At 36.0% G+C, this 27,053-nt stretch overlaps 1 protein-coding gene across 2 annotated transcripts in view; it reads right to left on the minus strand.

Annotated features, from left to right (window-relative positions):
- Window positions 1-18,848, minus strand: part of Stacl (SH3 and cysteine-rich domain-containing protein) — an 876,542-nt gene extending 857,694 nt beyond the window's left edge. For both annotated transcript variants that reach the window (XM_090388808.1, XM_090388807.1), the window contains exon 1: window positions 18,459-18,848. In XM_090388808.1, coding sequence (XP_090244934.1) covers window positions 18,459-18,555 — 97 coding nt within the window. In that variant the 5' untranslated portion in view covers window positions 18,556-18,848. The remainder of the gene's footprint in view (window positions 1-18,458) is intronic.
- Between the last annotated feature and the right edge of the window lie 8,205 nt (window positions 18,849-27,053).

Genomic DNA, 27,053 nt, shown 5'->3' on the forward strand with positions numbered 1-27,053 from the left:
GCCGTTGTCTGACGCTCCATCTTAGTTAAAAGGTTCTTCAAGTAGAAAATTATAAGTGGATTATGATGACAAGCTTTTCAAAGATAATGCCAAGATCTCTGCGATTTCATGAGGAAAAATGATTTCAAGAGACCTTTGAGATCATTTACCTCAAGACGGTTAAAGGCAAAATGATCTCAAATTATGGTGATTTGCTCGTAGAGTGCAAAAAGTTGATCAAACTCAATTCTTGAAGTTGAGTTTTTGTCTGTGTTTACTATAGCTGATCTTCTCTACTATGGATGGTGCTTATAAGTTTAAAGTCATCGGAATAAAAGATTTTTTTTAATGAAGGATGGATAATTGCTGTGAAAAGGAGTCCTGAAAGGACACCAGACTGTGGCATCCAAAATGAAGACTACATGAGTACTCTATTTTCAATAGTAAGAGAATTTTCTTTTTGCAAGCCATCTTGTAATGTAACCAGAGGCATTTTCATTTATATTGTAGCTTAAGAAAGCGAAACATTTACTGAATTAACTGATGGATTATTCAAGTAAGCTGCTATAGTTTCATTATTATTCTTAAAGTTACTTATAATAATTTTGTGGTCTGAAGCAAATTCGTTATGGTTGATCAGATTTCATGGCGTAATAAATCTGTATATGGGAATAATATATATTTCAGATGATTTATTGAGGTAGAAAGGAAAGGATTTTAAGATTTTTCCCTCTGGGCGACACCATTATAGATCTACAGCAGCGAATCTATGAACATGCACATTTTAGAATAAATTGTGGAATTTGTTCGCAATCTACATACTGACAATAATAATTTTCTCTCTTGTGGTATAGATATTTGTGAAGATGCCTTATTAACCTGGACTTGGAGACAGGTACGTTTGATGGTATATGAGGGTTACATCTGCTTACGTAATTCAACCAGTCCATTGAGTTGATATCGTAAAGAAGTTAGTCGAGTCCTTAGTACATGATGCAGTGGACGTTGCTCGGTTGCCTTTGGTGTTATCCGATTAAATATTCTGTTGGCTTTTGATTAGTCAGTAAGGCTACTGTGTCTATAATGAAATAAATCCATCATGTAAGGAGAAAGTTTCCAACTCAAAATCAGATTTTCTTAATGAGTGCCATGGGTAGATTGATATAAAAAGATGCATTTCTGGATGTCTACAGAATATAGGCTAGAAATCGTAATTTTTGAGGCTTTTCATTGTTTGCTTTTTTGATATTAAAAAAAACACAACTGACAGGGTATGGATGAATCATGGAGATGCACACTAGATCCAGGCAGTTATTACCTCTAGTAATTTGTCCAATTGGCACGTCAGACACCCATAACGAAAACGTACTAATGTTTGAATTATTGTAATATTTCAAACGTTGCTAATTCAATGTTTTGGCCCACAGATTAATTCAATTTCCTTTAGCTAACTAGGTTTTGAGAAAGTAAAATTCTCGTCGGTTTTCTTAATTTCTTAACAGATCATATACAGGAATTCAGCCACTTATTACTCCTGAAGCTAATTCATTTATTCACTGCTATATTTTAAAGTCGAAAAATCTAATTAACACACATTCACTAGCCGAAAAGTAAAACGTTGAGCTGAAGTGAATAAATGACCATTAGTAGTGAGAAATGTCAAATCTTATACAGATTATCATGTACCACTTTAATCCTATTGGTAACAGGCCACATAGTGGGACCAATAATTATAATGCATCCCATACTGCTTCGTATTTCCCAACTAATATAAACCACACAGAAATGGAAGTTCAATACGATGTACAAACAAATCGCTTGAGCAGCGCAGGTGAAGGCTTTATGGTATACCGCACGATACATGCTTCGAGAACATTACATGAGAAATGCTTAATTAAATCTGAAGTGTGAATGTTGAGCATGTATAGATGGCGTTCACTGTAGAAATTTACAGCCAGGCGGACAATAGACTATGTAAATAGTAATGAAGCAAGTCCAACTTGCATTTACCGCTCTCTCCATTCTCTTTATTTTTTTGGACGTATTGCCAAAATAAATCTGTTGGAACACTGGATATTGCCAACCGACTATCAGCTGTTTTTAGGGGAAACAAAGGGTTATCTGACGAACCAATGAAAAGCAAAAAAAAAAGCAGAGCATGGAGTTGCAAAATAAGGTCACGCTAAAAAAAAAAAATCAGTGACAGATCAAAGTGTTATATCTGCAATTACGCCTAGAGAAGACAAGAGGAATTTCATGAAAACAGTCGTAGACTAGAGCGACTCTGCAAGCTTATAGGGAGGAATTTTTCTTAGCAGAGCCTGCTGTAGTTAAGACAAGAAATTTGCTTAGTAAAGATTGAATTAATTTGAAAAAAAGGAGATACAAGGTACTTTGCTCATACCACAGAAGAAGCGTTAAGGATTCAGAGAAACTGATAATTTGTAGGGGGATTACAGGAACTTGATTGGTTGTTGGGGTTTAGGCGCATCAGCAACTTAGATCATATTTCGCCGTATATATAATATGTTTATATATTGCATGTGTTCTGTGGTCCATTTGCTTTTTTGCTGGGGGGGAAAAACAAGTTTCCGGGAAAAAATGCTACCCTCGGCTGGGACCGATTAACTCACCCACGCTGTGAAAAAGACCCATAAAACTCCCTCGCGTCATTGACGAGATTCGAAGACAGTTCTTTTCCGCCCGGTGTGGGGAGGACCGTGATTATAGCAATTGTGCTACCCAAGTGAGCTAGGATGAGTGAATGGAATCGACCATGGAAACATTTACACCCTTCTCGAGAGTATGTGTGTAATTCGCACAAAAAGCAATGAAGTCACCAGAAAACAGGCTATAAATCTATTACAGCAACTTGATAAGCCAACAAATGATTGTTTCGCGTTGAGTGACTAATTTATCTGTTAATGACAGAACAGATAAATCAGTCACTACCGGCAATACACTACATGGAATTAGATTTTTTAAAAAAAATGGTTAACTTATTGCAATATGCCAGAGGGAACAAGAGACTCATGTCCCTGACCTGATCCTTACCAAAGATCTGGTCTGTACCAACGATATAGCAATGTAGGAACCGATCCACAATGTTACAAAATGGGTAGTATCCAAAGAAACCTCAGTGGTCTCAAAGAAAAGTGTAGGGGCAAATCAGATAAGTACTTCAAAAGACGGCAGGGGAAAAATAGGCAGTCCACACGATACGGCAGACAAGTTGAACATGTACAATATTCTTTAAAACTATAAGTACGTTTCAACCAAGAAGAAACAAAGAGGTCAATATTTTGTAAAAGTGATATAACCTCTGAAAAACATGTAGGAAAAAGTTATTGAGGATTAGAACAAGACCCAGGGGTAGCTTGTAAACATCCATTTATACTAAAAAAAAAAAGGCGATGATATATATGAGAGTATTGAAGCAGTAATGTTAATGAAGTCACTATTATAGTATGGAAAAGCGCTGATGTTATCCCATCCCATAAGATATTAGCGAATATCGAAGTACGAAATAGTAAGTTTGACTTCCGTGGTGAAAAAGAACATGAGTCTGTGATTAAGGACAGAATATATGAGCACAACACGGTTTTGTGAAACAAAAGTCCTATCTGGTGAGCCATTATGATGAGGATTCCCGATCGGGTTAATGTAAGACAATAAGGTTGCACGTGGAATACTGTATACCAGTCTGGAGGAGGAGGCACCTGATTGAGGTGTATAAGACCCTGAAGTGAATGATTATAATGAATTAATAAGATACATTATCACTGGTAGAAGAGATGAGAACAAATGACAAATATAAAATCTTAGAGAGCAACAGAATGCCAATTTCATGAAGAGTAACTTCGAGCATTGTCTTGTAGATAGCTGCACCCTCCCACCAAGATGGCTGAATCGGATGGTTGGTTTTTAATGACAGAAAAAAAAAAAAAAAAAAAAAACGTATGTTTTTTTTAAATAAATATAAAACATTTCCCTTCCTTACATCATTTGGGTACAAGTTGAGAATACGTTTTCAAAGAAACCATTTTTGTTGGCTGTTCCCCACCCCCACAGAGCTTACTGACTGCTGGATTTCACCGATTCTTCATCTAAAGTCCTAAACGATGTCTATCCACCGAATTATGGTAAGCTGTTCGTGGAAGTTCCTGTTGTGAGTTAAACAAATTGGGATGCTATTGTCTGATTGCACCACAGGGGAAGTTAGAACCCCTCTCTCTCTCTCTCTCTCTCTCTCTCTCTCTCTCTCAGTAAAGGAGAGAAAGGATCTGATAATGATACTCAACACTTTGTAAGCGTATGAAAAGTACAAATACGCAATGCGATTTCATATTAGCACAAAGAATGTTTCATTCCAGGTGAGGAAAGTGCAGCTTATTGACATCTTAGTCCACTTATTTTGTGGATGCTTTTATTAAAGAACATTTTTACTGTACTCTTATAACCAAATAGTTAAAAATATTTATTAGAGAAGATTTCTAATCATGGTGGATATGCACACCATGATTATAAAGCGGAATTATTAATACTATTCGACATGTTTAATGGTTGGTTCCTTATATAATCGCACGTTATGCTATTATTTGATTAATTTCTTCCTCTAGAACCTAAAATAGTAAAACATAAATCCACATCAGAATCGGCATTGATTAGCACATTTAAGATAGAAATTTTGGCAGAAAGAAAACCTAGAGACAGGTAGTAATTCACAGCTGAATAAACATTCGCAACTCTAATATTATATATATCAACTAGAAGGTAAATACAGTAGCACCCTTTACAATGCTAGAATAACATAGGCAAACTCTGCCAACAGGAAATTTGTGCTTTCGCCCAAGGTTGTCCCGCCTGTGTGCGTCTATTCCTGTACAAACGTACATAAATACGTTAACATATCTCCAGACAATACCTAATTCTTTTACATAAATAAAGCGGTTTATAAACATCTAAATCATTTCCTTTTATAAATACAGTTATTCGGAGTGGAAATCGCAAAACGTAAGACAGCCGCAAATTTAAAGAAAAGCTATTAATGTTATATTTGACTGTTGAACATAACACACGAGTTTGAAAAATATGAGGCCGGTTCAAATTTTATCCGGACAAAAGGTCAACCCACGTTAAAGTTTAATTTCATGGAGAAGCAGTGCACTGTTAATGTAGTCTGCTACTGTAATGTGAAAAACGTAAGGTTTTTTTACAAAAAGAAAGTCATCGGAATGGTTTGGTGACTACAGTGTTGCAAAAGATGGCTGGAAGGTACTGCTATCCTTCCTAGCTTGTAATGATGCCACGTGGCTACTGCCGTTCGGTAGCTCTGAAGATTAAAATACTTATTGCTATCTTGGAGATTCTTTGAGACCATCAAGAAGGTTCCAAGTTGCCTGACAGAAGACAAGGATGTTGAATATAAACCATGTGACTATATATTTACAATGTAACTATAAACATAATAAGCAGGGCAAAATTTGAACCAATCTTATTTCACATTCAACGATTAAATCTGCTCCAGCTAACTGATTTTTCCAAAAAGATACGCTTTTCATCCCAAATGTTAATATAGCTCGCGAAAAGAAATGAGACTCCCAACATCCTACTTTACAATCTGTAGTATTATAATATAGTGGATAGTTACCGCTTTCACGGTAACTATCCACTAATGTAACTAATCAACATTTTAATTTTACGATTTCTAAATTTCTTCTAAATCAATCAATTTCTTTTTTTTAGTAAATTTTCGACTAAATTCCTCTGTTTAGGCTAAACTTATCGGTGTACTACTGAAACGAAACAAACCGATTTTATTTTAATAAAACAAACATGTGGAGATGCAATATAACTGCCTAGTGCAGCTAAACACGAATACAGAAGAGCGAACATCGCATAAAACTTGTTCATTTCCCCCTCTTCATATAAAATATGATTTATGTTAGTTTTAGAAGTACACCGATAACGTTTTTAGACTAAACCGAGGAAAACAACTTCCTCGTTCAGAAAAAGTAGTTAATAAAAAAATTTTATAATCATATATACCATTTTATAATCATATTATAAAAAATTTTATAATCATAAAAATTTTATTATCATAATATTGAGGTAAACTCCTCTATTATTTTACTAATCATATATACCAAAACGGTAATACTTGGCTCGATTTAAACAAAAAATTTCAGCCCAAATACGACCAAGGTTCAGATGACAAATACTTAAAATAAACGAAACAGACCGCATTTCCTTTTAATTGAAACTCCCTTTATAAATACATACTCCCTTTTCAGTGATGCACATTCTGAGAAGACAAATGAATTTTAGTGAAGGAAAATGTCATTACAATTTTATTATAGATAACTTTAATTATATTTTAAATATAATTATATCTGCCTTAACGGCGGCGTATTTATTATTTTTTTTTTTTGGTCTCTCACCATGGCAAAAAGATGCTTCATTATTATTATTACGATGGATGCTTTATTATTAATAAAGCATCCATCGTAATTGCTGAATGTTTAAATTAAACGTTAAAATAATTCTGATAATTATTAATGGAATTTTAGAAGAATATAAATCTTTAAAAGAAGCACTAATACATAAAACAATGTAATGTACGTAGTTCGTTATCGGGAGCGTTCAACTTTTATTTCTGAAATTAATTGAATTGTTTTTCTGTGATTAACAAAAGTAGAAATAACTAATTATCTTTTTACCAATTAATTACTAATCGATTAACTAATAATATACAAAATCAATTGTTTTCACCGCGCATATATCAGATCGCAATATTCACTCCGCGTTTTGTACTCTAACAACGCTTTAGTAATACAGTTTACTTCTCTTCCTGAATTTTTTAACTGAAATGTTATTTGCATTTATATAGCAAGAAAATAGTAATAATTCACGATTTATTTATTAAGTAAACTGAAAAAAAAAAAAAAAAAAAAAAAAATTCATAAAACGCCAGCAACTTGCTATGCGACAATCGACTTGCACCATAAGCTTTTATTTGTATCATCGTTCTACCATTTCAGTATTATTTCATCTTTTGAAAATAATCCAACAATTGGTCTTTATTACTTTTATATATCATAAACATGAAATTTCTGAAATTCAAGTATTAACCATAAGCAAAAGGAGACTGCTAAGGCAAATAAAATACTGGAAATAAAGTCTGCATTTTAGTTTATAAATACAAAAAAAAAGCTGTGATTTCACGAATGTTTTTCTTTATCGGGTTTCTTTTATTGCAATTTTTTGCACACTTATTATTCATATATTCTTACAGCGATTAATCAACTTAATAAGATGCAGACGAACCTTTTATAATCAAAATGGTCACAGCTTCAATGTTTCGGATATCCAAAATTTCGCATAATTACCTCGCTTTCCGCTACTGCATATAATTAACTTTTAAATGCTAAAAGTAACATTTCATAAATTAGCTGAAACTCCACTATACAATTAGTTTCAGCTAAATTAATTGTGTTCGAAAAAACCTTGTAACCTGTTTGAAACGTTACGCACGTTTGCATAAAGTATACACTCCAATATGTCCGTCCGTCCGCATGTAACAACTCGATTCGCAGTGGATGAATTTTTGAAATTTTATTTTTGGCCATTTAAGAAAAAATTGACGCATCATTCCAAATTTCATTAAAAGCAAACCAATAAAATCCGCTTTTATTATTATTCGGCAATTATATATATGTTGTTTGATATATAATTATATATATATATATATATATAATTATATATAATTATACAACAGAAAAAGCTAGTAAGAAATTAAATTAAATAAAACTACTATAATTATAAATAAAATACGGCATGAACTATCATATTACAAAAGAATAATATATATATATATATATATATATATATATATATATATATATATATATATATATATATATATATCAAACAACATCCGTAGTTCTGCTTCAGCGAATTTCGTTTATGAACCTGATCACGTAGGGCCAAGAACCTTAAGTTTCTCATTTTAACTCGCAAGATGGTAGTATGTCATAAAAACTGAAGTAGAAGGGAAAAAAAAAAATTCTTCAAATGCAACTTCAAAGTTTCTCTCACCAGCAATGTTTTCAAGGTGACCATTCAAATTCTTAACATTAATACTAACTTCCGTTTCTTAAGTTACTTATTTTTTTTATAAGGCTTCGATTAAGTTAAAGATGTATAAACATATATTTTAACCTTGGATTATCACCAAGGAGAAACGATAACGAAATGGACCTGGCTTAGCAATATGAGCTTGTTTGTCGTATTCTCCGAATGGAAAGAAAGAAACCGATTGAAAGAAACTCAATCTTTAACAAAAATTCAAGGTTTACCACAAAAGGCAAATCACGTTGTATTTTTCTTATCTTATTACAGTCTGGATTTATGCTATTCAAATTACGTGTTCCACTGTTGGGCTTCTGCGTCAAATAATATTTCATCCCTCTTCCGAAGTAGTGTTCCCGCCTTTGTGATCTCCTTTTAAATTATTAATAGTTGCCTAATCCTGGAGTGCGCTCTTCGGCTTTTTCATGACATACGAGTCTCCCAAAAATAAGTGAAATATGAACTACCTGATGACAAAAGGTCAAGAGATTCCACTTTGGCATTTATATAAAACCTGTCATCAATATTTCATCGATCCAGGAAAGCTGTACAGGATTTGTGATATTATTCTTTATTCTCTAAGAAAGAAGAAATCCTACTTTCCTTCACGTAAAATAGTTTATATATATATCCTAGGAAATATTTTCTGTCAGAATGCGCATCTACGTCCCACACAGCAGAATTAACTTATATTTGATTTGCAGCACACAGTAAGGAGAGTTCTCTTTCCTTGATAGCCAGTGAGAGTTTTATCGTACAGGATTTTTATTCCACCAATGTGTGCGCTTTCCAGTTTGAGATCAAATACTGCCTTCTACACAGCAATGTGGAGATAGATTGCTTCCTTTTCACCACCTTGTACACGATAACTAGAAGTTAATGAGAAAGTTGAAATAATGCAGTGCAAGAGTTAACACATTTCATAAGACTACACTTTGTGCGAATTCTTTGAAATTTGTCTCGTGACGAAGCTGCCTACCTCATGCAAGCCAATTAAAAATATTCACCTTATAATGTTTCAGTTTACAATTTTCATAAAAATATTCATATATAATTATAAATTAGACATCAAATATACTTAAAAGTAGCCTGTCAGTTCAGTTAGCCTGGAAAGAGAAAAGAAATGCGATAAATTAATAAATTACGATGTGAATTTAATTGGGGTTCCGTTTGTTTGCAACTTAAGTGCCAAAGTCACACAACAGACAGTTCAAACCAGACTTCGTGAACACTCGGAAGACTACGCTTATGGCTCTTTGCCAAGATTCTGACGTAAAGCACGGAATCTTTCCTTATTAAAAAGAAAGCCTGGGAAAGATAAACTTCGCTGATTCTCTCTGACAAAATGAACTACTGTAACCATTAAAATTAATGAACGAAGCGGAAAGCGTTAAATTCATGTGAACTTAATGAATACAAATAAATCAACGGGCCTGGCGTCAGGTCTACCGTCAGCTGAAGATAGGAGGATCTTATTTAACTAATACGGAGACCCTCAGTTCAGAAAGAAAAGACAAATTAGATGTTGCAGTGAAACCAAGAAAAAAAAAATCCGATCCTTATTAATCTAATCAGAATGGGGGAAAAAAAAAAAATTGTCCACAACGGTTTGATTTCTTTTAAACTAAGATATAGAACAGGCGATTTTTTAAACAACTATTTTTGATGGCATGTCCCTTTCTTAAACTAAGACTATTACATAAAGTTGGCTACATCTTGCGGTCATTAACTAATACTCCCCGAAAAGTAGTATAAATGCTACTACTTAATTTGGCATGTCATTGGCTGTTCCCAGATGCCTCCCACCGATGAGGCATAAAATTCACCGAAACGATTTCTTGGGGAGAAAACACCAAGAGTTTGAGAAATCATTCCTTTGATTTAAATAATACCTATTCCATAAAAAGTGAAGGCTAGTTCTGTTATAGATGTCTACAGAGACTAAGAACTATTAATAGTACAGACTTTTGTATTTATTAAACTTTTAACAAGATTACATTTTACTTGTGATCCAACAGCCAACTCCTTTCTATCTGGGAGACTAACCAAATCAGTAGGCAAGAGATAAGAAGTCCGTATATAAAACAATTCTAAATATCAAGGTGTTAAAGAGAAGGTTGTGGTATTCATAATTAAAAGTACTAAACAAACCAAAGCACAGTGCAAAAGAGTGTTTTACCATTTGACTATTTCATAAAGTAAATGCCTTAACGAAACCGTCAAAAACAGAAATACACTATAATCGCTTATTATAATGCTAATTCCATGAGACTGATTTTTTTTTTTTTTTTTTTGTTGGAAATCCATAAATTTATCAAACTATTCCAGGATAAATGGATGGCACTTTAATTCTTTAAACACCATTGCTGTTTCAAGTTTAAATCTTTTTAGTTAAAAGTCCTGATATCCACGAATTCTAAATAACCAGATAAAACCGCACATAATTTAATGAATTTAGGAAATATAGTAAAAGTTACTTTTCAAGGAAACGATTTTCCTTGATACATGCAAAACCTTTAGAATTTAAGGAGGAAAACTGCCTATTTCTATAAAACACTTCATGTAATTCTCAAGATACTTTTAATATCCCCAATTACTCAAGATATTCTGAGAATTACCATAATAAATTCTGAGAACGGATGATCAGCTACAGATTACGTAGCTGTGAGATTTACCTGTGTATATAATCCACATTGAAATCACTCATAATGATAATGGTCCAAATCAATGACAAGATTGGAAAGGGAGAGCTTCATTTAAACTATAAGTAATTTTGGAATAGAAGAGGAAGCTAGAGGGATAACCAAATATACAGTGAGCCAGATAGCGGCAAGCCAAAACGTCCAATTCTTGCAAATATACGAAGTCTGGCAAATAAACTACATTCACTATAACAGCTTTGTATATGTGAATTTGATTTCGTCGGATTAATTGAATGATGACTAAAGGAAACAAAACAAGTTGATCTTATACTTGCAAGCCTCACTCCACTCCTTCCAACATTTCTCGGTGGTTATTTCAATATGCCCATTCCAAAGTACGCACGATCTAACATTTCTGAACTCAACTGGCCTCCCCCAATCAAGCAAATCGACCAATAAAAGGGCAATCTCTGGACATATTCCATAACCCGCAGAACCTGCCAATAGACAATTCATTTTCTTTTAACTCTAACCATTAACTGCTTCTGTGCGCCATACGACTAATTTAAAAACAAGAGCTGAAACGGCGTTCCTCATCTCCTCCAATGATTAACTTACTGTCTCCATTAAACCACTCGGACCAGATACCATTATGCAACTTATGACTGGGAGAGTATTCGTCACATGGCCATTGAAGATGCAACCAATAACCTATCAAAGCAGCTGCTGATCATTGCTATCCCGTGAACTTCCGAGGAGAGTCGAGTTATCAGAGTGAACCCGTAATGGGTTTAATGAATTTCACCAAAACGGTGGGGCGCCTCTGTAGCCAGGTGGGAAGGAGCAGCAGTGCGTGGCACACGCTTCTTGATTAGACCGGGGTTCGAGCCGTCACCACCAAATACGGAGGATGCGGAAAGGTCAGGGAATGACCACCGCATATCCCAGAGCAATATGGCCTTAGTTGCTAATGCTCCTAAAAAAAAAAAAAAAACCAAAAACCAAACCAAAACGGTGTTTATTCAAAAGCAACAGTCGCACAGAAAATGGCTAAAGTACAAATCGCACACTGGCTACGAAACATAAAAAAACAGAACAGAATTTCTTAAATGGGAAAAGGCCGCATTCATTGCCATCTTCTCTCAAACAATCCCACAAAACGTTTCCGAGGCATGACACCAGTTTAACATGAAAAACAACCGTTTCAAAGATTGCATAAATCTTTCAATCAGAAAGACTGAGTTTCTTTCACCTGACAAAAACAGTGGAGCCTGACGGCTTCCCACACTTTTCAATTAAAATCTATTCAATATAGATCGAATATTGAAAATATGAAATAGTGGAGTCTCCCGGAGTTCGATGCTGGGCCCATTGTTATTTTGTGTATTTATTAATGATATCGATTGAGGTATGTTAGGCTTAATGTCCAAGTTTGCAGATGATACAAAGGTTGTCAGAGTCGTTAATGATAGTAAAGACAGTATGCTACTGCAACAGGATCTAGAAAAGTTAGGCAGATGGGCTGAGAAGTGGCAACTGAAATTTAATATTGACAAATGCAAAGTACTGCATATAAGTAGCAGTAACCCAAGAGAAACGTACCAACTGTGTGGTACTACAGTCAGGGAGGTGGAGAACGAAAAAGACTTGGAGGTAATTGTACAGTCAGATATGAAGTTCTCTGAGCAGTGCAGCAGGCGGGCTGTCAGAGCAGGTCATGGAGTTTTGTCAATGATATATAAAGGAATTTTGCTAGCAGAGACAAGGAGGCGATTATCCCCTTGTACAAGGCAATGGTCAGACCATTGCCTTGTATAAGGATACAGAGTTGCTAGAACGCGTACAGAGAAAGACAACAAGATTGGTGAGAGGGACAAAGGAATTCTCTTACCAGGGAGGCTTAAATTCTGTCAGTTGCAGCACCTGCGATGTGATCTCATTGGGGTGTACAAGGTCTTGAATGGTTTGAGCAGGCTCAATACTGATGGAACACTTCCACTTGCTGAGATTAAGAACCTGAGGAGGCAGAGATTCAAATTGAGTTGTAGAATAGATGTGCGAAGTTTGCTTTAGCCAGCGGGTAGTTGATTGGTGGAACAACTTCCATCTATTGTTGTGGAAGTTGATAGCGTAAATAAATTTAAGGCTGGACTAAACAAACATTTGGAGTAAACAAACTAAACAAACAAATGGGAAGATTTTTTTTTTTTTTTTTTTTGGCTGATGCTGCATAAGCTCACTTTCTTGCATCATATGCCTCAAATAATACCTTTAAAAATACTCGAAACTCAAACCATTCCATTGACTTTGAAAACAGAGTAAAATCCACTTTAAAAAGTTGACTCACTATGAAAGAATCAACAATATTTCACTGATTAGTTTTCTCATCTCCATACAGTTATAGAGAACAGATATACAACTACCAATCCCATGGATGGATACCTTTCAAAATAGAACCGAGCCATAAGCAACGAATTTCAGTTGAAAAATCTTTTATAGTCCTGTCAGTTTCAGCAGTGTTTCAAGAAACGCTATAAAATATTTAAACGAACTTAAAATTTACCCCAAAGTCGTTATTTGTTTTTTAGGAGCATTAGCAACTTAGGCCATATTGCTCCGGGGATATGCGGTGGTCATTCCCTGACCTTTCCGCATCCTCCGTATTTGGTGGCCACGGGCTCGAAGGCCGACTGGACTAACCAGATGGGTAAAGTGCCTGCCTAGTAACCCAAAGGTCGCGGGTTCGAATCCCGCCTCGGGCTTGGATCAAAGTACTGCAAAAACCTTGGGAGGTGCATTATGGCCACAGAAGCCGATGCACCAACAACTACAAAAAAAAAACAAAAAAAACTGGCTCGAATCCCGGTCTAATCAAGAAGCCTGTGCTACGCACTGTTGCTCCTGCCCACCTGGCTACGGAGGCGCCATTACCCCAAAGTAAAGCCTACAGAATGAACCAAATATGAAGTCCCACTTCCTCCCAGGAACCAGTGATATCCAGAAAAGAATTAAGCCAAGTTACTTAAATATTCGCAAGTTTTCATATATGCAGACCAATAATTTCAAAACCGATTATTTCAAAGATTCATTGCGTCAGAGGCGTGTACTGTAATTTGTAAATTTTGATTGAAAAATACTTGGCTGTGAAAAATACTTTTTTCATCCATTCTAAATTGTATTTTCGTGGAATAATCACAAACGGTTCTATCAAAACTAAAAGGTTATTGAATATTACCTCCCTTCCTAATTCCATTAAAAACTACAACTTTATTAGCGATTAGTTGTAAATGCCCAAAATTTCAAAAATCAGATCACTCACGCTGGAAATTCAAGAATTAGCCAAGCCAAGTGAAATACAGAAAATAAATTAAGAAATCTTCCTACTCAACCTATGATACGGACGAATAAATCCGCTCTTAATTGAATCCGATTTAACAAACTTTAAGGAGGAACTAAGCGTATAATCACATCAGATTACTTTTTTTTACTTTTATTTTTGCTCAAGTTCCAGAGCGTTCAGTATGACGACAAAATATTCTGCTCCTGTTAATTAGATTTTTGGACGTTAAGATAAATGAGTCAGCTTTCAGAACTGCTCCAAAAGGGCATAAGCGAGAGCACAGATTACTGCCAAAAGTAACGACTTAAGGCAAACAATTTTCTACAAATACAACCAAGGCCATCCTATCCGTCTACCACTGACTTCTGATGGTTAGTTTGAGGCAAATACGAAAGTTTCTGGTGGATATCCGACCACCTGCTATGCAGCTGTGAAAACTGATTAGAAAAAATAATTTACTATAATCTCCCTCCCTGCTTTGTGCTATTAGAAAAAAATTAACAAATACAACACTGAAGAATTTTTTAAAGCCATGAATAAAGCCGAATTATTATCAAGTCCTTGGACGATCTACATTCAGTCAATTTTGGCTCTTTGAAAAAGGGGAACTCTCGTTTACTTTGTCTGAAATGGAGTAGCGATTTAGGGAAACATCCCATTTCGATTCTTATCCATTGAAGGAATTTTATTGCCTTACACTTGGCGAAATTCATAATAAAATGTTCTGATGGAAAGGATAAGATTACAGCAATCTTTCACATTTGAAAATAAAAATGAATTCGCATTATTAAAGTGTACACATCATAGCCAGCGGCTTATAAACATTGGAGAGCCTCAAGCAGTTTGAAAGTTTTCCTGAAAGAAACTTAACTCAGCAAGGAGATGAAGGGAGGAGAGAACCTTCCTCGGGCTGTTTCTTACCATGGACAAGAAATTCCCACCTTCAGTTTAACGATCAAGTTTCATTTGTTATTTATTCACAGTTTATTAAATCAACCGTAAAGAATGGAGTTGTTTCACGATCAAACTGATAAGCCAGTGCGACCGACAAACCAAATCGAGATGAAATATTTGCATGTTTGCCTGAAGGCTTCTTTCTAACTGCAAATATTCTAGTTACCAAAACATAAACGAAACAGGTTTCGTTTATGTTTTCTAACTCAAGGAAAGGAAAGGAAAGGTAGTCTAGAATGTATTTGAAAGTAGAAACATACCAGATTGTTAATTAAATAGCAATGTCAAGTGAATCGCAAAGGTGTTGCAAACATAACTGACAGGACAGAAATTAGAAGTGTTGTTCTATTGGCACGCGGAGAGAAATTTCATTGGGGATCTTGATATAGGCCAAAGAGAAATAAATACTCGAACATTAGAAAGTTTGGATTTTCAATCAAGTTGGCAATCCGACCATTATCAACTCCGGTTTAATGCACGAGAACATTTGGGAAATATAATTTCATGTGGAAATATGTAGTTTGTGACAGAGTTATCACTATTTTCAAACAATTTTAAAAAGATGGAAGATATTCAAGGATATCGTAGCACGGGGAATTGAAAAAACGTCAACAGAATTCGCCAAAAAGAATGTATACATTCTTTTAACGAACGTTTGTCAATCTTATTTTAATTCTAAATTGCGTAATGACATTTTCATAGTTTTTGTAAACTATTTTATCAATATGACACTAAAATTCCAGTACTGAAAAGAACTGAATTAGTTGTAAATACGTAAGGTTTAAACTTAAGGATTAAATTAATCCGTATAATGTATCAAACATCTTTATTTTAATAATATTATTTTGTAGTAGCAGAAATTAGAAGAGTTTCTCAAATATATAAACATAGACCTTTATCATTTTGTCATCATTAGGAAATAATGTTGAAAAACATGAATATAATTCACGTGAAAGTAAAGTCAACTAGATTCAGTTATAGTCTGTTTTTAATTCAGTCAACATCGATACGTCCATTTCCCTTGTTCAGAACTTTATGGTGTAGTGGGACTTTTTTAAATGAAGGCCACATTCCCGGGCGTACTTTAGGACCTCAACTAATCACAGCAAAAGGTGACAAGGGATTTTAACTGAAGTATTCAAAATCAAGAAAAGGGCAACAGAACCGAATACGAAGCGATAATACAATCTTACTGGACAGGATTTCCTTCACCCCAAAGAAGCCAAAAGTATTTTTTGCTTTAACATATCGAGATCGTTTCGGATCTATGTTTATCTCGTTGTACTGCCACAGTGCACAGTTTTATAGAACTGAAAGGGTACAGAGTTTTGAGAATGCACAAATCGCTAGGCAAGCCAATGTTCTTGGAGATGTATGGAAAAGAAAAACACAAAATACTATACGATTCTCAATTCCAGCTATTCCAGATTATATTCATCTGTTTGCCAGAGAATTGAAATGTCTTTCTCGATGCTGATGTCTTTTCTGAATAAGTCAGTGAAGAAAATTATAGTGGCCTATTAGGATTCCAGATAGGACAAGCTGATTCACAGAAAATATACAATTGAAAATTCAACTTGATAACTCTTAAACAAGGCTTAATTACAGTACACAATGGCCACATTGAAACTAAAATGGCAAAGGAGTTTACCATTTTATACATACTTCAACAGTCTAGGAAAAACATATTTTTGTGACAGAATTTGAAACCAGCTGCTGGCAGGAGAATTTAGTGCTACTTTCTGCAGTACGATGGCCTACCAAATAAAGTTATATACTCTTAGGAAGGTTAATTCAAAGGCAAGTTTCAAATCTAATCAGATGATGATTAACTTGGTTTCTTTATTGACTTAAATATTTTTTACTTTATCAAAGATAGGTTGGGGCAGATGAAGGTAATTCAAATACTGTTTATCACAAAACTTGTACTGGCAGTTGCCATGGCTACCACTGTTTTCACAGCCAGCACGCAGACTATGTTTTGTACGTGGTGACATTCTTAAACGAACCAGTCAGTTTACCCTAACAGAATTCTTACACATTCATTTTCCCCTCTTAACCTGATCTCAAACGTTTCCTTTTCCTTTTATTTAAAAAAGCCAAATGGACTTTTCAGTAAGATTATTTCAGATTAGAGTAAGATCGGAACCTACAAAATTAATGAATAAAACAGGGTGGGGTGATTGGGCAGAAAGAAAAAAGTACTGAAGAATGGTAAACATATCGCATGCTATAGTCTTTTTTCCTTTGCTCAAATCAAGCTCCCGCAAACTATATGAACATGCCGTGGGGATAAAAAGAACTACTGTTCAATGAGTCCCTGAAACAGTCAAAATCAAGTTTTTCCAGTTTTTTTCTAGTAAACGTAAGGTTCGGTCATAAGAGCAGAGGGGAAAGGGTTGTTAGTGGACACGATATATCGTCGTCTGCTACCCGTCTGAAGAGAGCTGGGTTCGAGTTGACCGACCACTGGAAGAATTCCAGAAGTCCACTTAAACTGAGGCTGTGGTTTTCGATAAAAAATAATAAATGTGTTAGTTCATCGTTAGAGGTGATACTTTTTACTGAAACCCCGTATTCTATAATTGTAGTGATAGTTGGAAGGCAATGGGGGGAGGTGAACGCCCTGAACAGGATTAATTGTTATTATATCCCAATAATACAAATTGGTGGCTAAACAAGGTTATATCTTATCACCGAAGCCTGTGTAAAAAAGGTGATAAACAGATCGATAAGGAGAGCGTCTACACAAGTCAGCAAGGTGTACCGTTCGCATTTTGCAAACTACATGAATAAATTGCTGCACATTTGAAAATCTATACAAGTAAGATAATTAAAAAGCAGGTGCAAAGGTATGATGTCCCACAATCAACATTGATTAATGAGTGAGATATATGTCAAGCGAAGTGTGCGTCTGACTCACCTGCAAGTTCTATTCTAACGTATCTGAAATGGCAGGGCTTTAGCCTTTGCTCCAAGAAAGGGCCACGTTATTCGGGTAGAGAAGGTGGCGGGAATAAACTGTTCTTGTCGATACCTAATGAGGAAAACCGAAGTGCTGTTTATAAAATAAACAACGCATATAATTAAGGTCTTTGTGTACAAAAAATAATTAATCTTTCAGAAAACTTTTCACAAATGTACGAACGAAGAATTTGATAACAGAAGGATGGGCAAACAAACGTGGTTTTGTTCCAAGAAAGAACTATTAAATTTATAATACTTCGACCTGGTGTGTTAATTAGTGACGTCATTTAAAGTTCAGAATATTCCAAAAATGCGCACTATACGGCTGCTTTACTTTTTTTAAAAAGAACACATCCTTTTACCTACCAAGTCTGTCTGCTAGCACGCTCGTGGAAAGAGTGTCAGCCCGTAGACACGGGGCGTAACAAGTTGTGTTAAGCACTTACCGGTTTTAATGAGCTTGAAACTGAGGCCATTATGGTCTTGAAGTTGCTGATTGAAGGAGGGTGACACGAGGTCCCGGAAGGAGTGTTCTCCAGCCATAATGCAATGAAAAGGAGGTATGGTGGCAGCTGTTGCTCGTTCTCACGTGTATCACTAGTTCATCGCACACAAAGCGAACAGTAGTGGGCTATACACACGGCACAAGACAACTACAAACCTTCCACGCAGGCTTGCTGGTAATATCTCGCACAGGTACACGTACACTCGCGGACGAAGCACCGACAACTCTGCTACTTGAAAACTCTCCTTTACAACGTACTACCAATGAAATTGGACGCCATAGCACGCGAACGCGTGCTTAAGTGGCGCTGTATGTTGGTTGTGGAAGTATTGGAGGCGGAGTCTGTTCTGTGGGATGGAGACGCGACCCACTCCGTACGAGAGGGGAGAAAATTACGACTGAAGCATTAATGAACTGCACGGATAGTCACGTGGTGATAGGTGCAGCGACGTCAGCGGTAATTTATCACCTAAATACTCATACATTCTCTACTCCGTTTTCACTTTCACAGGATCCCATCCATTCACCGAATACCACCCACTAACGGTCCAGTTGATACTAAGTGGCCGCCGCTTGCTTGAAACAATCCAAAATATTTTAAGTGGGAGACAGAAACACTAACAGATGTGCAACTCTCGCCAACACATTAAATGCCTTCGATAATTCACGTACACTCGGATAGGAGTTTTCATGATAATGCATACAGTCCGTGATGATTTTAATTCATATCGCTACCAATTCGATTTGACTGCACTCAACAAAATAAAAATTTAACAATAAATTTATTATTAAAATATGTTTATTGAGGAGAAATTAGTGACAATCATGGACAGCCGGAGGCTCGCTATGAAGAAGAAGATGCGCTATTTATTATTGAAATAATATTTTAAATTCTTATAGTAGTAACAATTAGTATTAGCCGTATAGTGCAAAGAAGCCACAGGCTTTTACTACGCCGGCCAAAAAAAGTAGATAAGAAAATACAAATTATGCACTTCCATCCTCAAGTTCACCAATTGGCCTTTCAATTTCTTCAAACTGACAGCCTCAACTACCTGCGAAGGTAACTTGTTCCACTAATCAGCTACTAGCTGGCTAAAATAAAACTTCGTACAATCTATTTAAACCTCTTCCTCTGTAATTTGGATTTATGAGCCCTAGTTCTGGAATTCTTTATAACAGTGAAAATCTCGCATTCATTCAATTTACTAACTCGGAGCCTTATAAACTGCAATCAGGTCCCCTCTATGGTGCTTGGTTACGTGGGCTCTACAGCCCACGTAATCGAAGTCCCTCCTCGTATGGTTGCCCTTTTGCCGATCTCACTATGCGAGTTGCCAGTCTTTGGACCATCCTTTCAAGAAGCTCGATATCTTTTTAGATGAGGTCTCCATACTTGGACACAGTATTTCAAACCTGGTCTTACAATTGCCTTATACTGCAGAATTATGACCGCCCTATCTCTATAGGATAAAGTTCGATTAATCACCGATAGAACTCCATGAGCTTTTCTGGCCACCTGTTTACATTGCTCCGAAAACTTCATGTCTGCCCATATCGTAACTCCCAGATCCCTTTCTTCTATTATTTTTATTCAATCCCACTAAATGTATAATTTATTTTGGGGTTGCTGTTCCCCAAGCGCAAAACAAAGCTTGGCACTTTTCTGACCATTCTTGAAGCCTATTCAAGCTATCCTGAAGGAGTGTTGCTTGACACTGGTCATTAACGACTCTCCCAATCTTTTTAAGTCGTCCACAAATTTTAAAATACGCTCTTTCTCCCTTCGTCGATGTCGTTTATGAAAAACAACAGTAGTCTAAAACTTGATCCTTGGAAGACTACACTGCTGACGTTACACCAATCTGAAGAACTTCCATTGATCACAACCCTCTGCCTTCTGCCCTGCAATCCATCTTAGAATGTTTCCAGCAATCACAATATCTTCCAGCTTATTCAGTAACCTCTAATGGTTAAAAGTTTATCTCATGGTTAAGGTTGAAAATTAAGTCTTAGGACCGGAACTAATTTTTTCCCCCGAAACTGAGACCTCACTCTGAGTATTTTGAAAAACAAGAGATTCACACATTGTGCCTAATACTCCTTATTCACAGTCTTACCTGGTGGTTGATATGAGCTGATTGGTAAACACAGTGAGTATCTATTATTTATGCGTGAATAAAAAAAAAGAAAGGGGAAAAAATCCGGTTAGTTCCGCGGGCCATCGAATCTTTCCAAGTGGATGGCAAGTAAAAGTCTATCTTTTAAAAGAATTTATATAATCTGCAAAGGGTTTCATTTTATCTACCTTCTTAAAAACAATGATGAAGCCTGCTTTTCAGTATGAGTCTGAGTAATGAGTAAGGAACGCTACCGTGAACCTCCATTTCGGTGTTCTAACTCGAAATATTTACACTCAGTCATACTTAGATTGTTGCATTGTTAAATGTGTCCTTGAATAGATGATTTTCCACGATGTAATCCCTCGAGTTTTGCATCTTCCAAAACACTTCAGTCTTTAACAAGACACTTCATTCGGAAGGTCTGGCGAGTGGGCTTATAAATGAACTCTTCTTTTGTTACCACAAAGAACAGAAGCAAGCGTATCGCGTCCCTACGGATTATGGCTAAGGATAAAGGACTAAGCCCAGGTCAGACGTTCAGGACTGATCTGGGCTTGTTCTTTATAACCAAGGCATCGTGGTGGATAGCAACGGCCTGTCAATTTCACCTCTATACGATTTATTGACTACATATTGCTGCGTCCATGCCATAGTGGTTGCTCAACTGCAGTACGTGTTAGGTAACGGACGGTCCATTTGGTGTAGCCTCTTAAATCGGGATATATATAAAGATGTCCGCTTCTTAAATGATCGTTGGTGGTGCATTTATGATTACAGTGAGATCAACAAACTCAAGCCGTGCTGTAATGAACTTGCCACAGAGTGCAATATTAGTCTCCTTTATCGAGTTGGGGTTTATTTAGGTCATCTTCCAGATATTATAAAAAATGCTCCATCGTAGCATTAATACACCTGAGATTTCAAATATTCAAGGGCTATACTTCTTTTTTTTTAAATTCTGCATGTGTAGGCCCAAGGTCAAATTTACGCTTCATATGTAAGCATGGGATATATTCATGTTTTTTTGATGAGTTGTTTGCTTTTGGAGTGAGTATCCTGATTGAAAGAAGCCCATTGTACCGAACATCATCAAAAGCACTGGAAATGTCAAGAGTAACTTCTTGAATTTCAAACGTTTCCATGGAAATAATCTAGAGATGGGTAAGGTAAGCCAAGATATCAGCATTGGATGGGCAATGGAACTCTTATTGGAGATCATCGATCAGATGAAAGGTTTTTTTTGTTTTTTATAAGAAATGACAGCTGGATTTCACCATTATTTTGGAAATAGTTGAGGTAAACACAATGTAACGATAATTAGAAGGAAAGGATTTGTCACCCTTTTTAGAAACTGCTGCATACGAGCAAATTTCCATGCAGAAGGAAAAACTCCAGTAGAATAAAAGAGTAAAAAGACCACACAAAACTGGGGTAATCTCCGGAGGAGAGGCTTTGAGAACAAGTGGAAAAATGCCAGAAGGACCTGGACACCCTTTGGCACCGAGAGTATTCACACATTCCATGCAATGCTTCCTTTGGTCTTCTGTTGGAAGGTCCAGGGAAGCATCTGATGGAATATGCTCGGTACGAGGACATTTAAAAAGATTATGGAGGTAAGAATTAGAAAAAAGGTTTAAGTTAGGTATGTGTTAAGCGTCAAAGCAACTAAGGCTATCAGGCGTCAGTATATTGTATCTGTAACTGTGTATCCTTCGGTCGGTTTTCTGGAAGAAAAATCTAAGTTTCTGTAAGGGAAAAAATGCAATCCTCGCCTGAGACCAACTACCAGAGTTATGTTGTGTGGGGAAAAACAGATATATTCATATCTAAATTATTTCGTGAATAACATGAAAGTGAGTGATACTGAAATATTAACTTGACTGGCTTCACCCATTCTTGATTTATTCAATTCGCCTCACATTTATTGTAAATATAATCACTTCATTTGAATGCAGTCCTTCCATGCGCGGTCCCGTTGGTATTATATTCACTGTTCCATACGGTTTCAGGCTTGGAATGTCGGTAATCGATGCTCACAAAGAGCACAGATGAATGGTTGCAAATCAAAGCCTTTCAGATATCACCAGCGACATTTCGGGACTTCTTAAATCTCGCGCTAAGGCGCCAAGCGACGATAGATAGATAGTTGGCTGGAAGAAAAAAACAAGAACACAAGGCTCAGAATGTGTCCGAAACAGTCTTGGCTGTATGCCATTTATGGGAGCTTTTTTCTCCAGCACTAGTGGCCTTGTGTGTCTATTCCGAACTATTTTGGTTGTTGGTGTTTGGGGAGCAGATAGGGATAGAAATACCGTGATAGACTTCAGTATAAATAGAAGTGTGTGCGCGCGCGCAATCCTTACGTCTCTGTACTCATTATTTGATTTAATGATGGTCCAGACAATGTCGGTTATAAAATACATGAAATACACGTAACCTTGTTACATGTATTTTACTTCATAAGACTGACTGACTGCTGGCACATAAGCTACAACATTAAGTCTCGAAGGAAATTGTATGCGATGCTCTTGAAATAAAAAAATCTGACAAATTTATAGAACACTTGTAGCTACATGTAAGTAAACACTGAGTAGCAACTTTATTAGGTACACCTATCCGTTTCGGATCGTTAATCCAATAAGCCAACAGAGGCTGAAAAGACTTATGCAGGGTAAAATTCAGTTCAGTTCAGGCTATAGTCAGTCAAATAATAATCCAGTCAAGAGTGGTAACAAAAGAGGCATTTTAGAACATAACAACGAGTCGTAAATTGTCAGCGATGATGTATCGCAGCCGACGAACCAACCCCATTCCATTCCGATCAGCAAAAAACAAGAAGGTTCGGTTACAGAGGACTCAGGAACACCAACACTCCACAGTACAGGATTGGAAAAAAAGTTTTATGATGATCCTACGTCCTGCTCTTTAAGCCTGATGGTAGAATCAGACTACGGTAACACAGCAATGAGTCCGTGAACCCATCCTACCAGATGTCAACAATGCTCGCAGGCAGTGGAATGGTATGGGAAATGTTTCTGTGGCGCACATTGATCCACTGATACCAGTAAAGCAATATTTGGATGTTTCTCCACTAGTAATCTAGAAATAGTATCCGATCAGGAGCATCCCTTCACAATTTCAGCGTATCCATCTTCAAATGGATCCTTTCCATAGGATAATGCTATGTTACTAAGCAAAAATCATGAGATTGAATTTGGTGCAGTGGCTTCCCCATTCACCAGATCTCAATCTAGTTGAGCCTCTGTGGGATTAGGTAGAAGGAGCTCTACGGGGTAGAGAACCCATCCAATTTGAAACAGCTGTGAGAAGCAATTGAGTCAACGTAGATCGGAATCCTTTCAGTCACGCTTTCTTAACTACGTTGTGTTAGTATTAGGTAAGCGTACCTAATACTAACACAACGTATTAGTCACTCAGTGTATATTAGCAAAGTGGTTACTCAGTGTATATTAGCAAAGCAGTTCAAATGATATTAGCCTCTGTAAAAATGGAATCCTACTCCAAAAAAAAAAAAAAAACAATAACTGGCCATAAGTGTAACGGAGTAACAGCAAAGTTTACCTTAGCATTGATCTACAAAGTTCAACCTACTGCACGTTGGTGTACGAAGAAAAAAAAATAAGATGATTTTCAGATACCAAACTTTAAATAGTTTAAAATTAATTTGCATTAGTTGTGATGCCATATCCTACCACTATTATGTAGTGATAAGAAACAAAACGAGTGGTTTAATCGTGAATATACATCATATACACTCACCCATACATTTCACAGAGGTATACATATGAGGAATCCAAAAGGTCCCAATTTAACCGCCCCACCCTATGAACGATAACACACTCCCCCACAGAACAATGCCTTGCTTCAGAGTGACGAATCTTTCTAAGTTCCAATAAACATTTTGGATTTGAAACTTCCAAAAAGATTTAGTCCATAGTTATTTACAGAACTGGTCGCTCGGAGCAAGAGTGTGGCTGACTCACCGTACGCAATCACCTCCATCGTGGAAATCAGGCTGCTAGTGACCTTATGTGCTAATTGAAATACAATGAACGAATTCGAGGTTTGAGTAGTTCGTTCAAAATGAATTAAAAATCGCAAGTAAGATAAATAAATGTTCAAGGTAACAAAGTAAAATTCCCGAGTAAACAGGGTATGGAAAACAACTTTGGAACAGCAGTTTTCTATTCAGAATTAAGTGGCACAGCGCTCCCTTATTATTTTTCACTAATGCAAATCTAACTGAGATTGATTTACCTCATTATTATTAGCATAAACAAGATGTATGAAATTAATTAACCAACCTAAGGATTTCATATGGATTTTGTACGCTGCCATCCTTATTAGAGAATATAACAGTAAAATAAGTCTTGATTTATCAGAGTCGTATGATTCTTTTCCTTGGAAAATCTCTCTCTTCTCTCTCTCTCTCTCTCTCTCTCTCTCTCTCTCTCTCTCTCTCTCTCTCTCTCTCTCTCTATGTTATTTAAAGTGATTACTGTTCTTTCAATTTGGGCTTTCATCTCTCTCCCCCTCTTGTTGGAAAACTCTCAGTATTTTAGCCATTAATGTTTAAAGCTGTTCAGAGATAAAACTAACTACGTCTGCATTTTCAAAGGAATTTTTTTTTTGTCACTGCCGAATCACACAGATAGACTTGTAACCTAAAAACTCTAATCACTAACGAGCTCTGGGATGATCCTACCTTTGAAGGGTCTGGTACTTACTTATCTAAGAAAAATACACGTAAATGAAAGAGACTGGAAACCGAAAGGCAAATGTCAAGTGAAGCACAGGAAGAACTCTAATAGAGTTACCTAACTAAAGTGGATGTAGCAATTTGGATCGAATCTCAGACAAATGAAGCTAGAAAAAGGCTGAGATAAGCTGAGGGATTGTAAGTCGATTGTTTCTATTCAAATGTTGAATAAAAATTGAAAAGCAAATACTAAATAATCAGTTAGATATATTTATAAACGTACGCTGAAAAACAGAAAAATTTCTTTTTAAGAACCAATTGAATGATCGACCTAAACCGATCTCGTAATTTAAAAGAAAGTTTTTACATGAATTTTGTACACCCAACTTTAGATTTATATTCAAGAAGATATTTCCCTTTAAATGGTTTTAATGGCACTAATGAAGTATTCTCAATTATTAATATATTAAGATATACAAAGTTGAAAGATAATAACAGTAATTAAGATTGAAAATAAAAACGAATTTACAATTTACAGATAGGTGGACCATTTGTGTATTAATGTATGATTAAAATCAATGTAACCTAAAAACTAATCACTAACGAGCATTAAAGAATTTTATACTTAAAAATGTTTTAGAGTCCAAATCTAGCCTTAGAAACAGAAACTCTCCAACCAAGTCTATAGGTATTCCTTATGAAATTTAAATTAAAAGAATCAAGCCAAACCACGTTTGTTTATCACTGATGAGTAGAGACTTTTGAATTATTGAACATAGATTCAAAATATCACGTCTGAGTTTAAACATCCATCAAGGTATTTCTTTGTCATAAATGTTCGTTCTGGATATAAATTATCCTTCCACTGAGGAAGTATAACTGAGGTAAAATTCCTACCCACTTTCTGATTTTTGTCTGAGTATCATATGTAATGATACTCAATCTCACGGTTGAGTATCATTACATATGATACTCAATCGTGAGATTCATTTTAATTAGGTACACTCGAATATACACGTGAATATATGCCACTGCGAATGCGCAGAGAGTTTTGCGTTATACGAGCTGCATATATCCCCGCCTGCAAAATCCACTGCAACAGCCACAGAGCGAAAAGAGCCCATAAAAGTTTCCTGTCGTCTCCAAAAGGAAGTAACCTCGACTTCAGCCGGTGATTCAGAACCGAACCCATGCGGTGCGAGAGAGCGGTAATAGTAGCTACTGAGCCACCCGCTAGGGTTGTGAAATGAATAAACAAAAACAGTAAATTAAAGAGCTCCTCCAGGTCTGAGTGAATGCCACTCAAAGAATAATCCAAAAGAAATCCCTGTAAAGCTGGCTTTCCAGCACGACTCTACTGATAAACAGTGACAGCGAACAAGAGGGGGAAAATGAAAGTCCAAAAAGGGATTTAATTTATGACAAAAGAATCAGTGTCTGTTCTCAGTTGTTGAGTTTGGAGGATTTTATTTTGGAATTCTGTGTTCAGAAATATTTGTCCAATCATTAATTAAATTTAATTTTTGAAATGTATTATTTTGGTTCTTTTTGTAAAGCAAAACTGCTTGGAAATTTAATTCCCTTTAGAGAGTTGTTATCGAGATCTGTATTATCAAAAGGTAAAAAACTTTTTTTTAGAAAATTTAATAATGATGAAATGATAGTACAGGATTTCTTTTCGACAAGATCCTCC

Source organism: Mastigoproctus giganteus, chromosome 14, assembly GCF_048544385.1.
Source record: "Mastigoproctus giganteus isolate SK-2022 chromosome 14, ASM4854438v1, whole genome shotgun sequence".
Taxonomy (NCBI): domain Eukaryota; kingdom Metazoa; phylum Arthropoda; class Arachnida; order Uropygi; family Thelyphonidae; genus Mastigoproctus; species Mastigoproctus giganteus.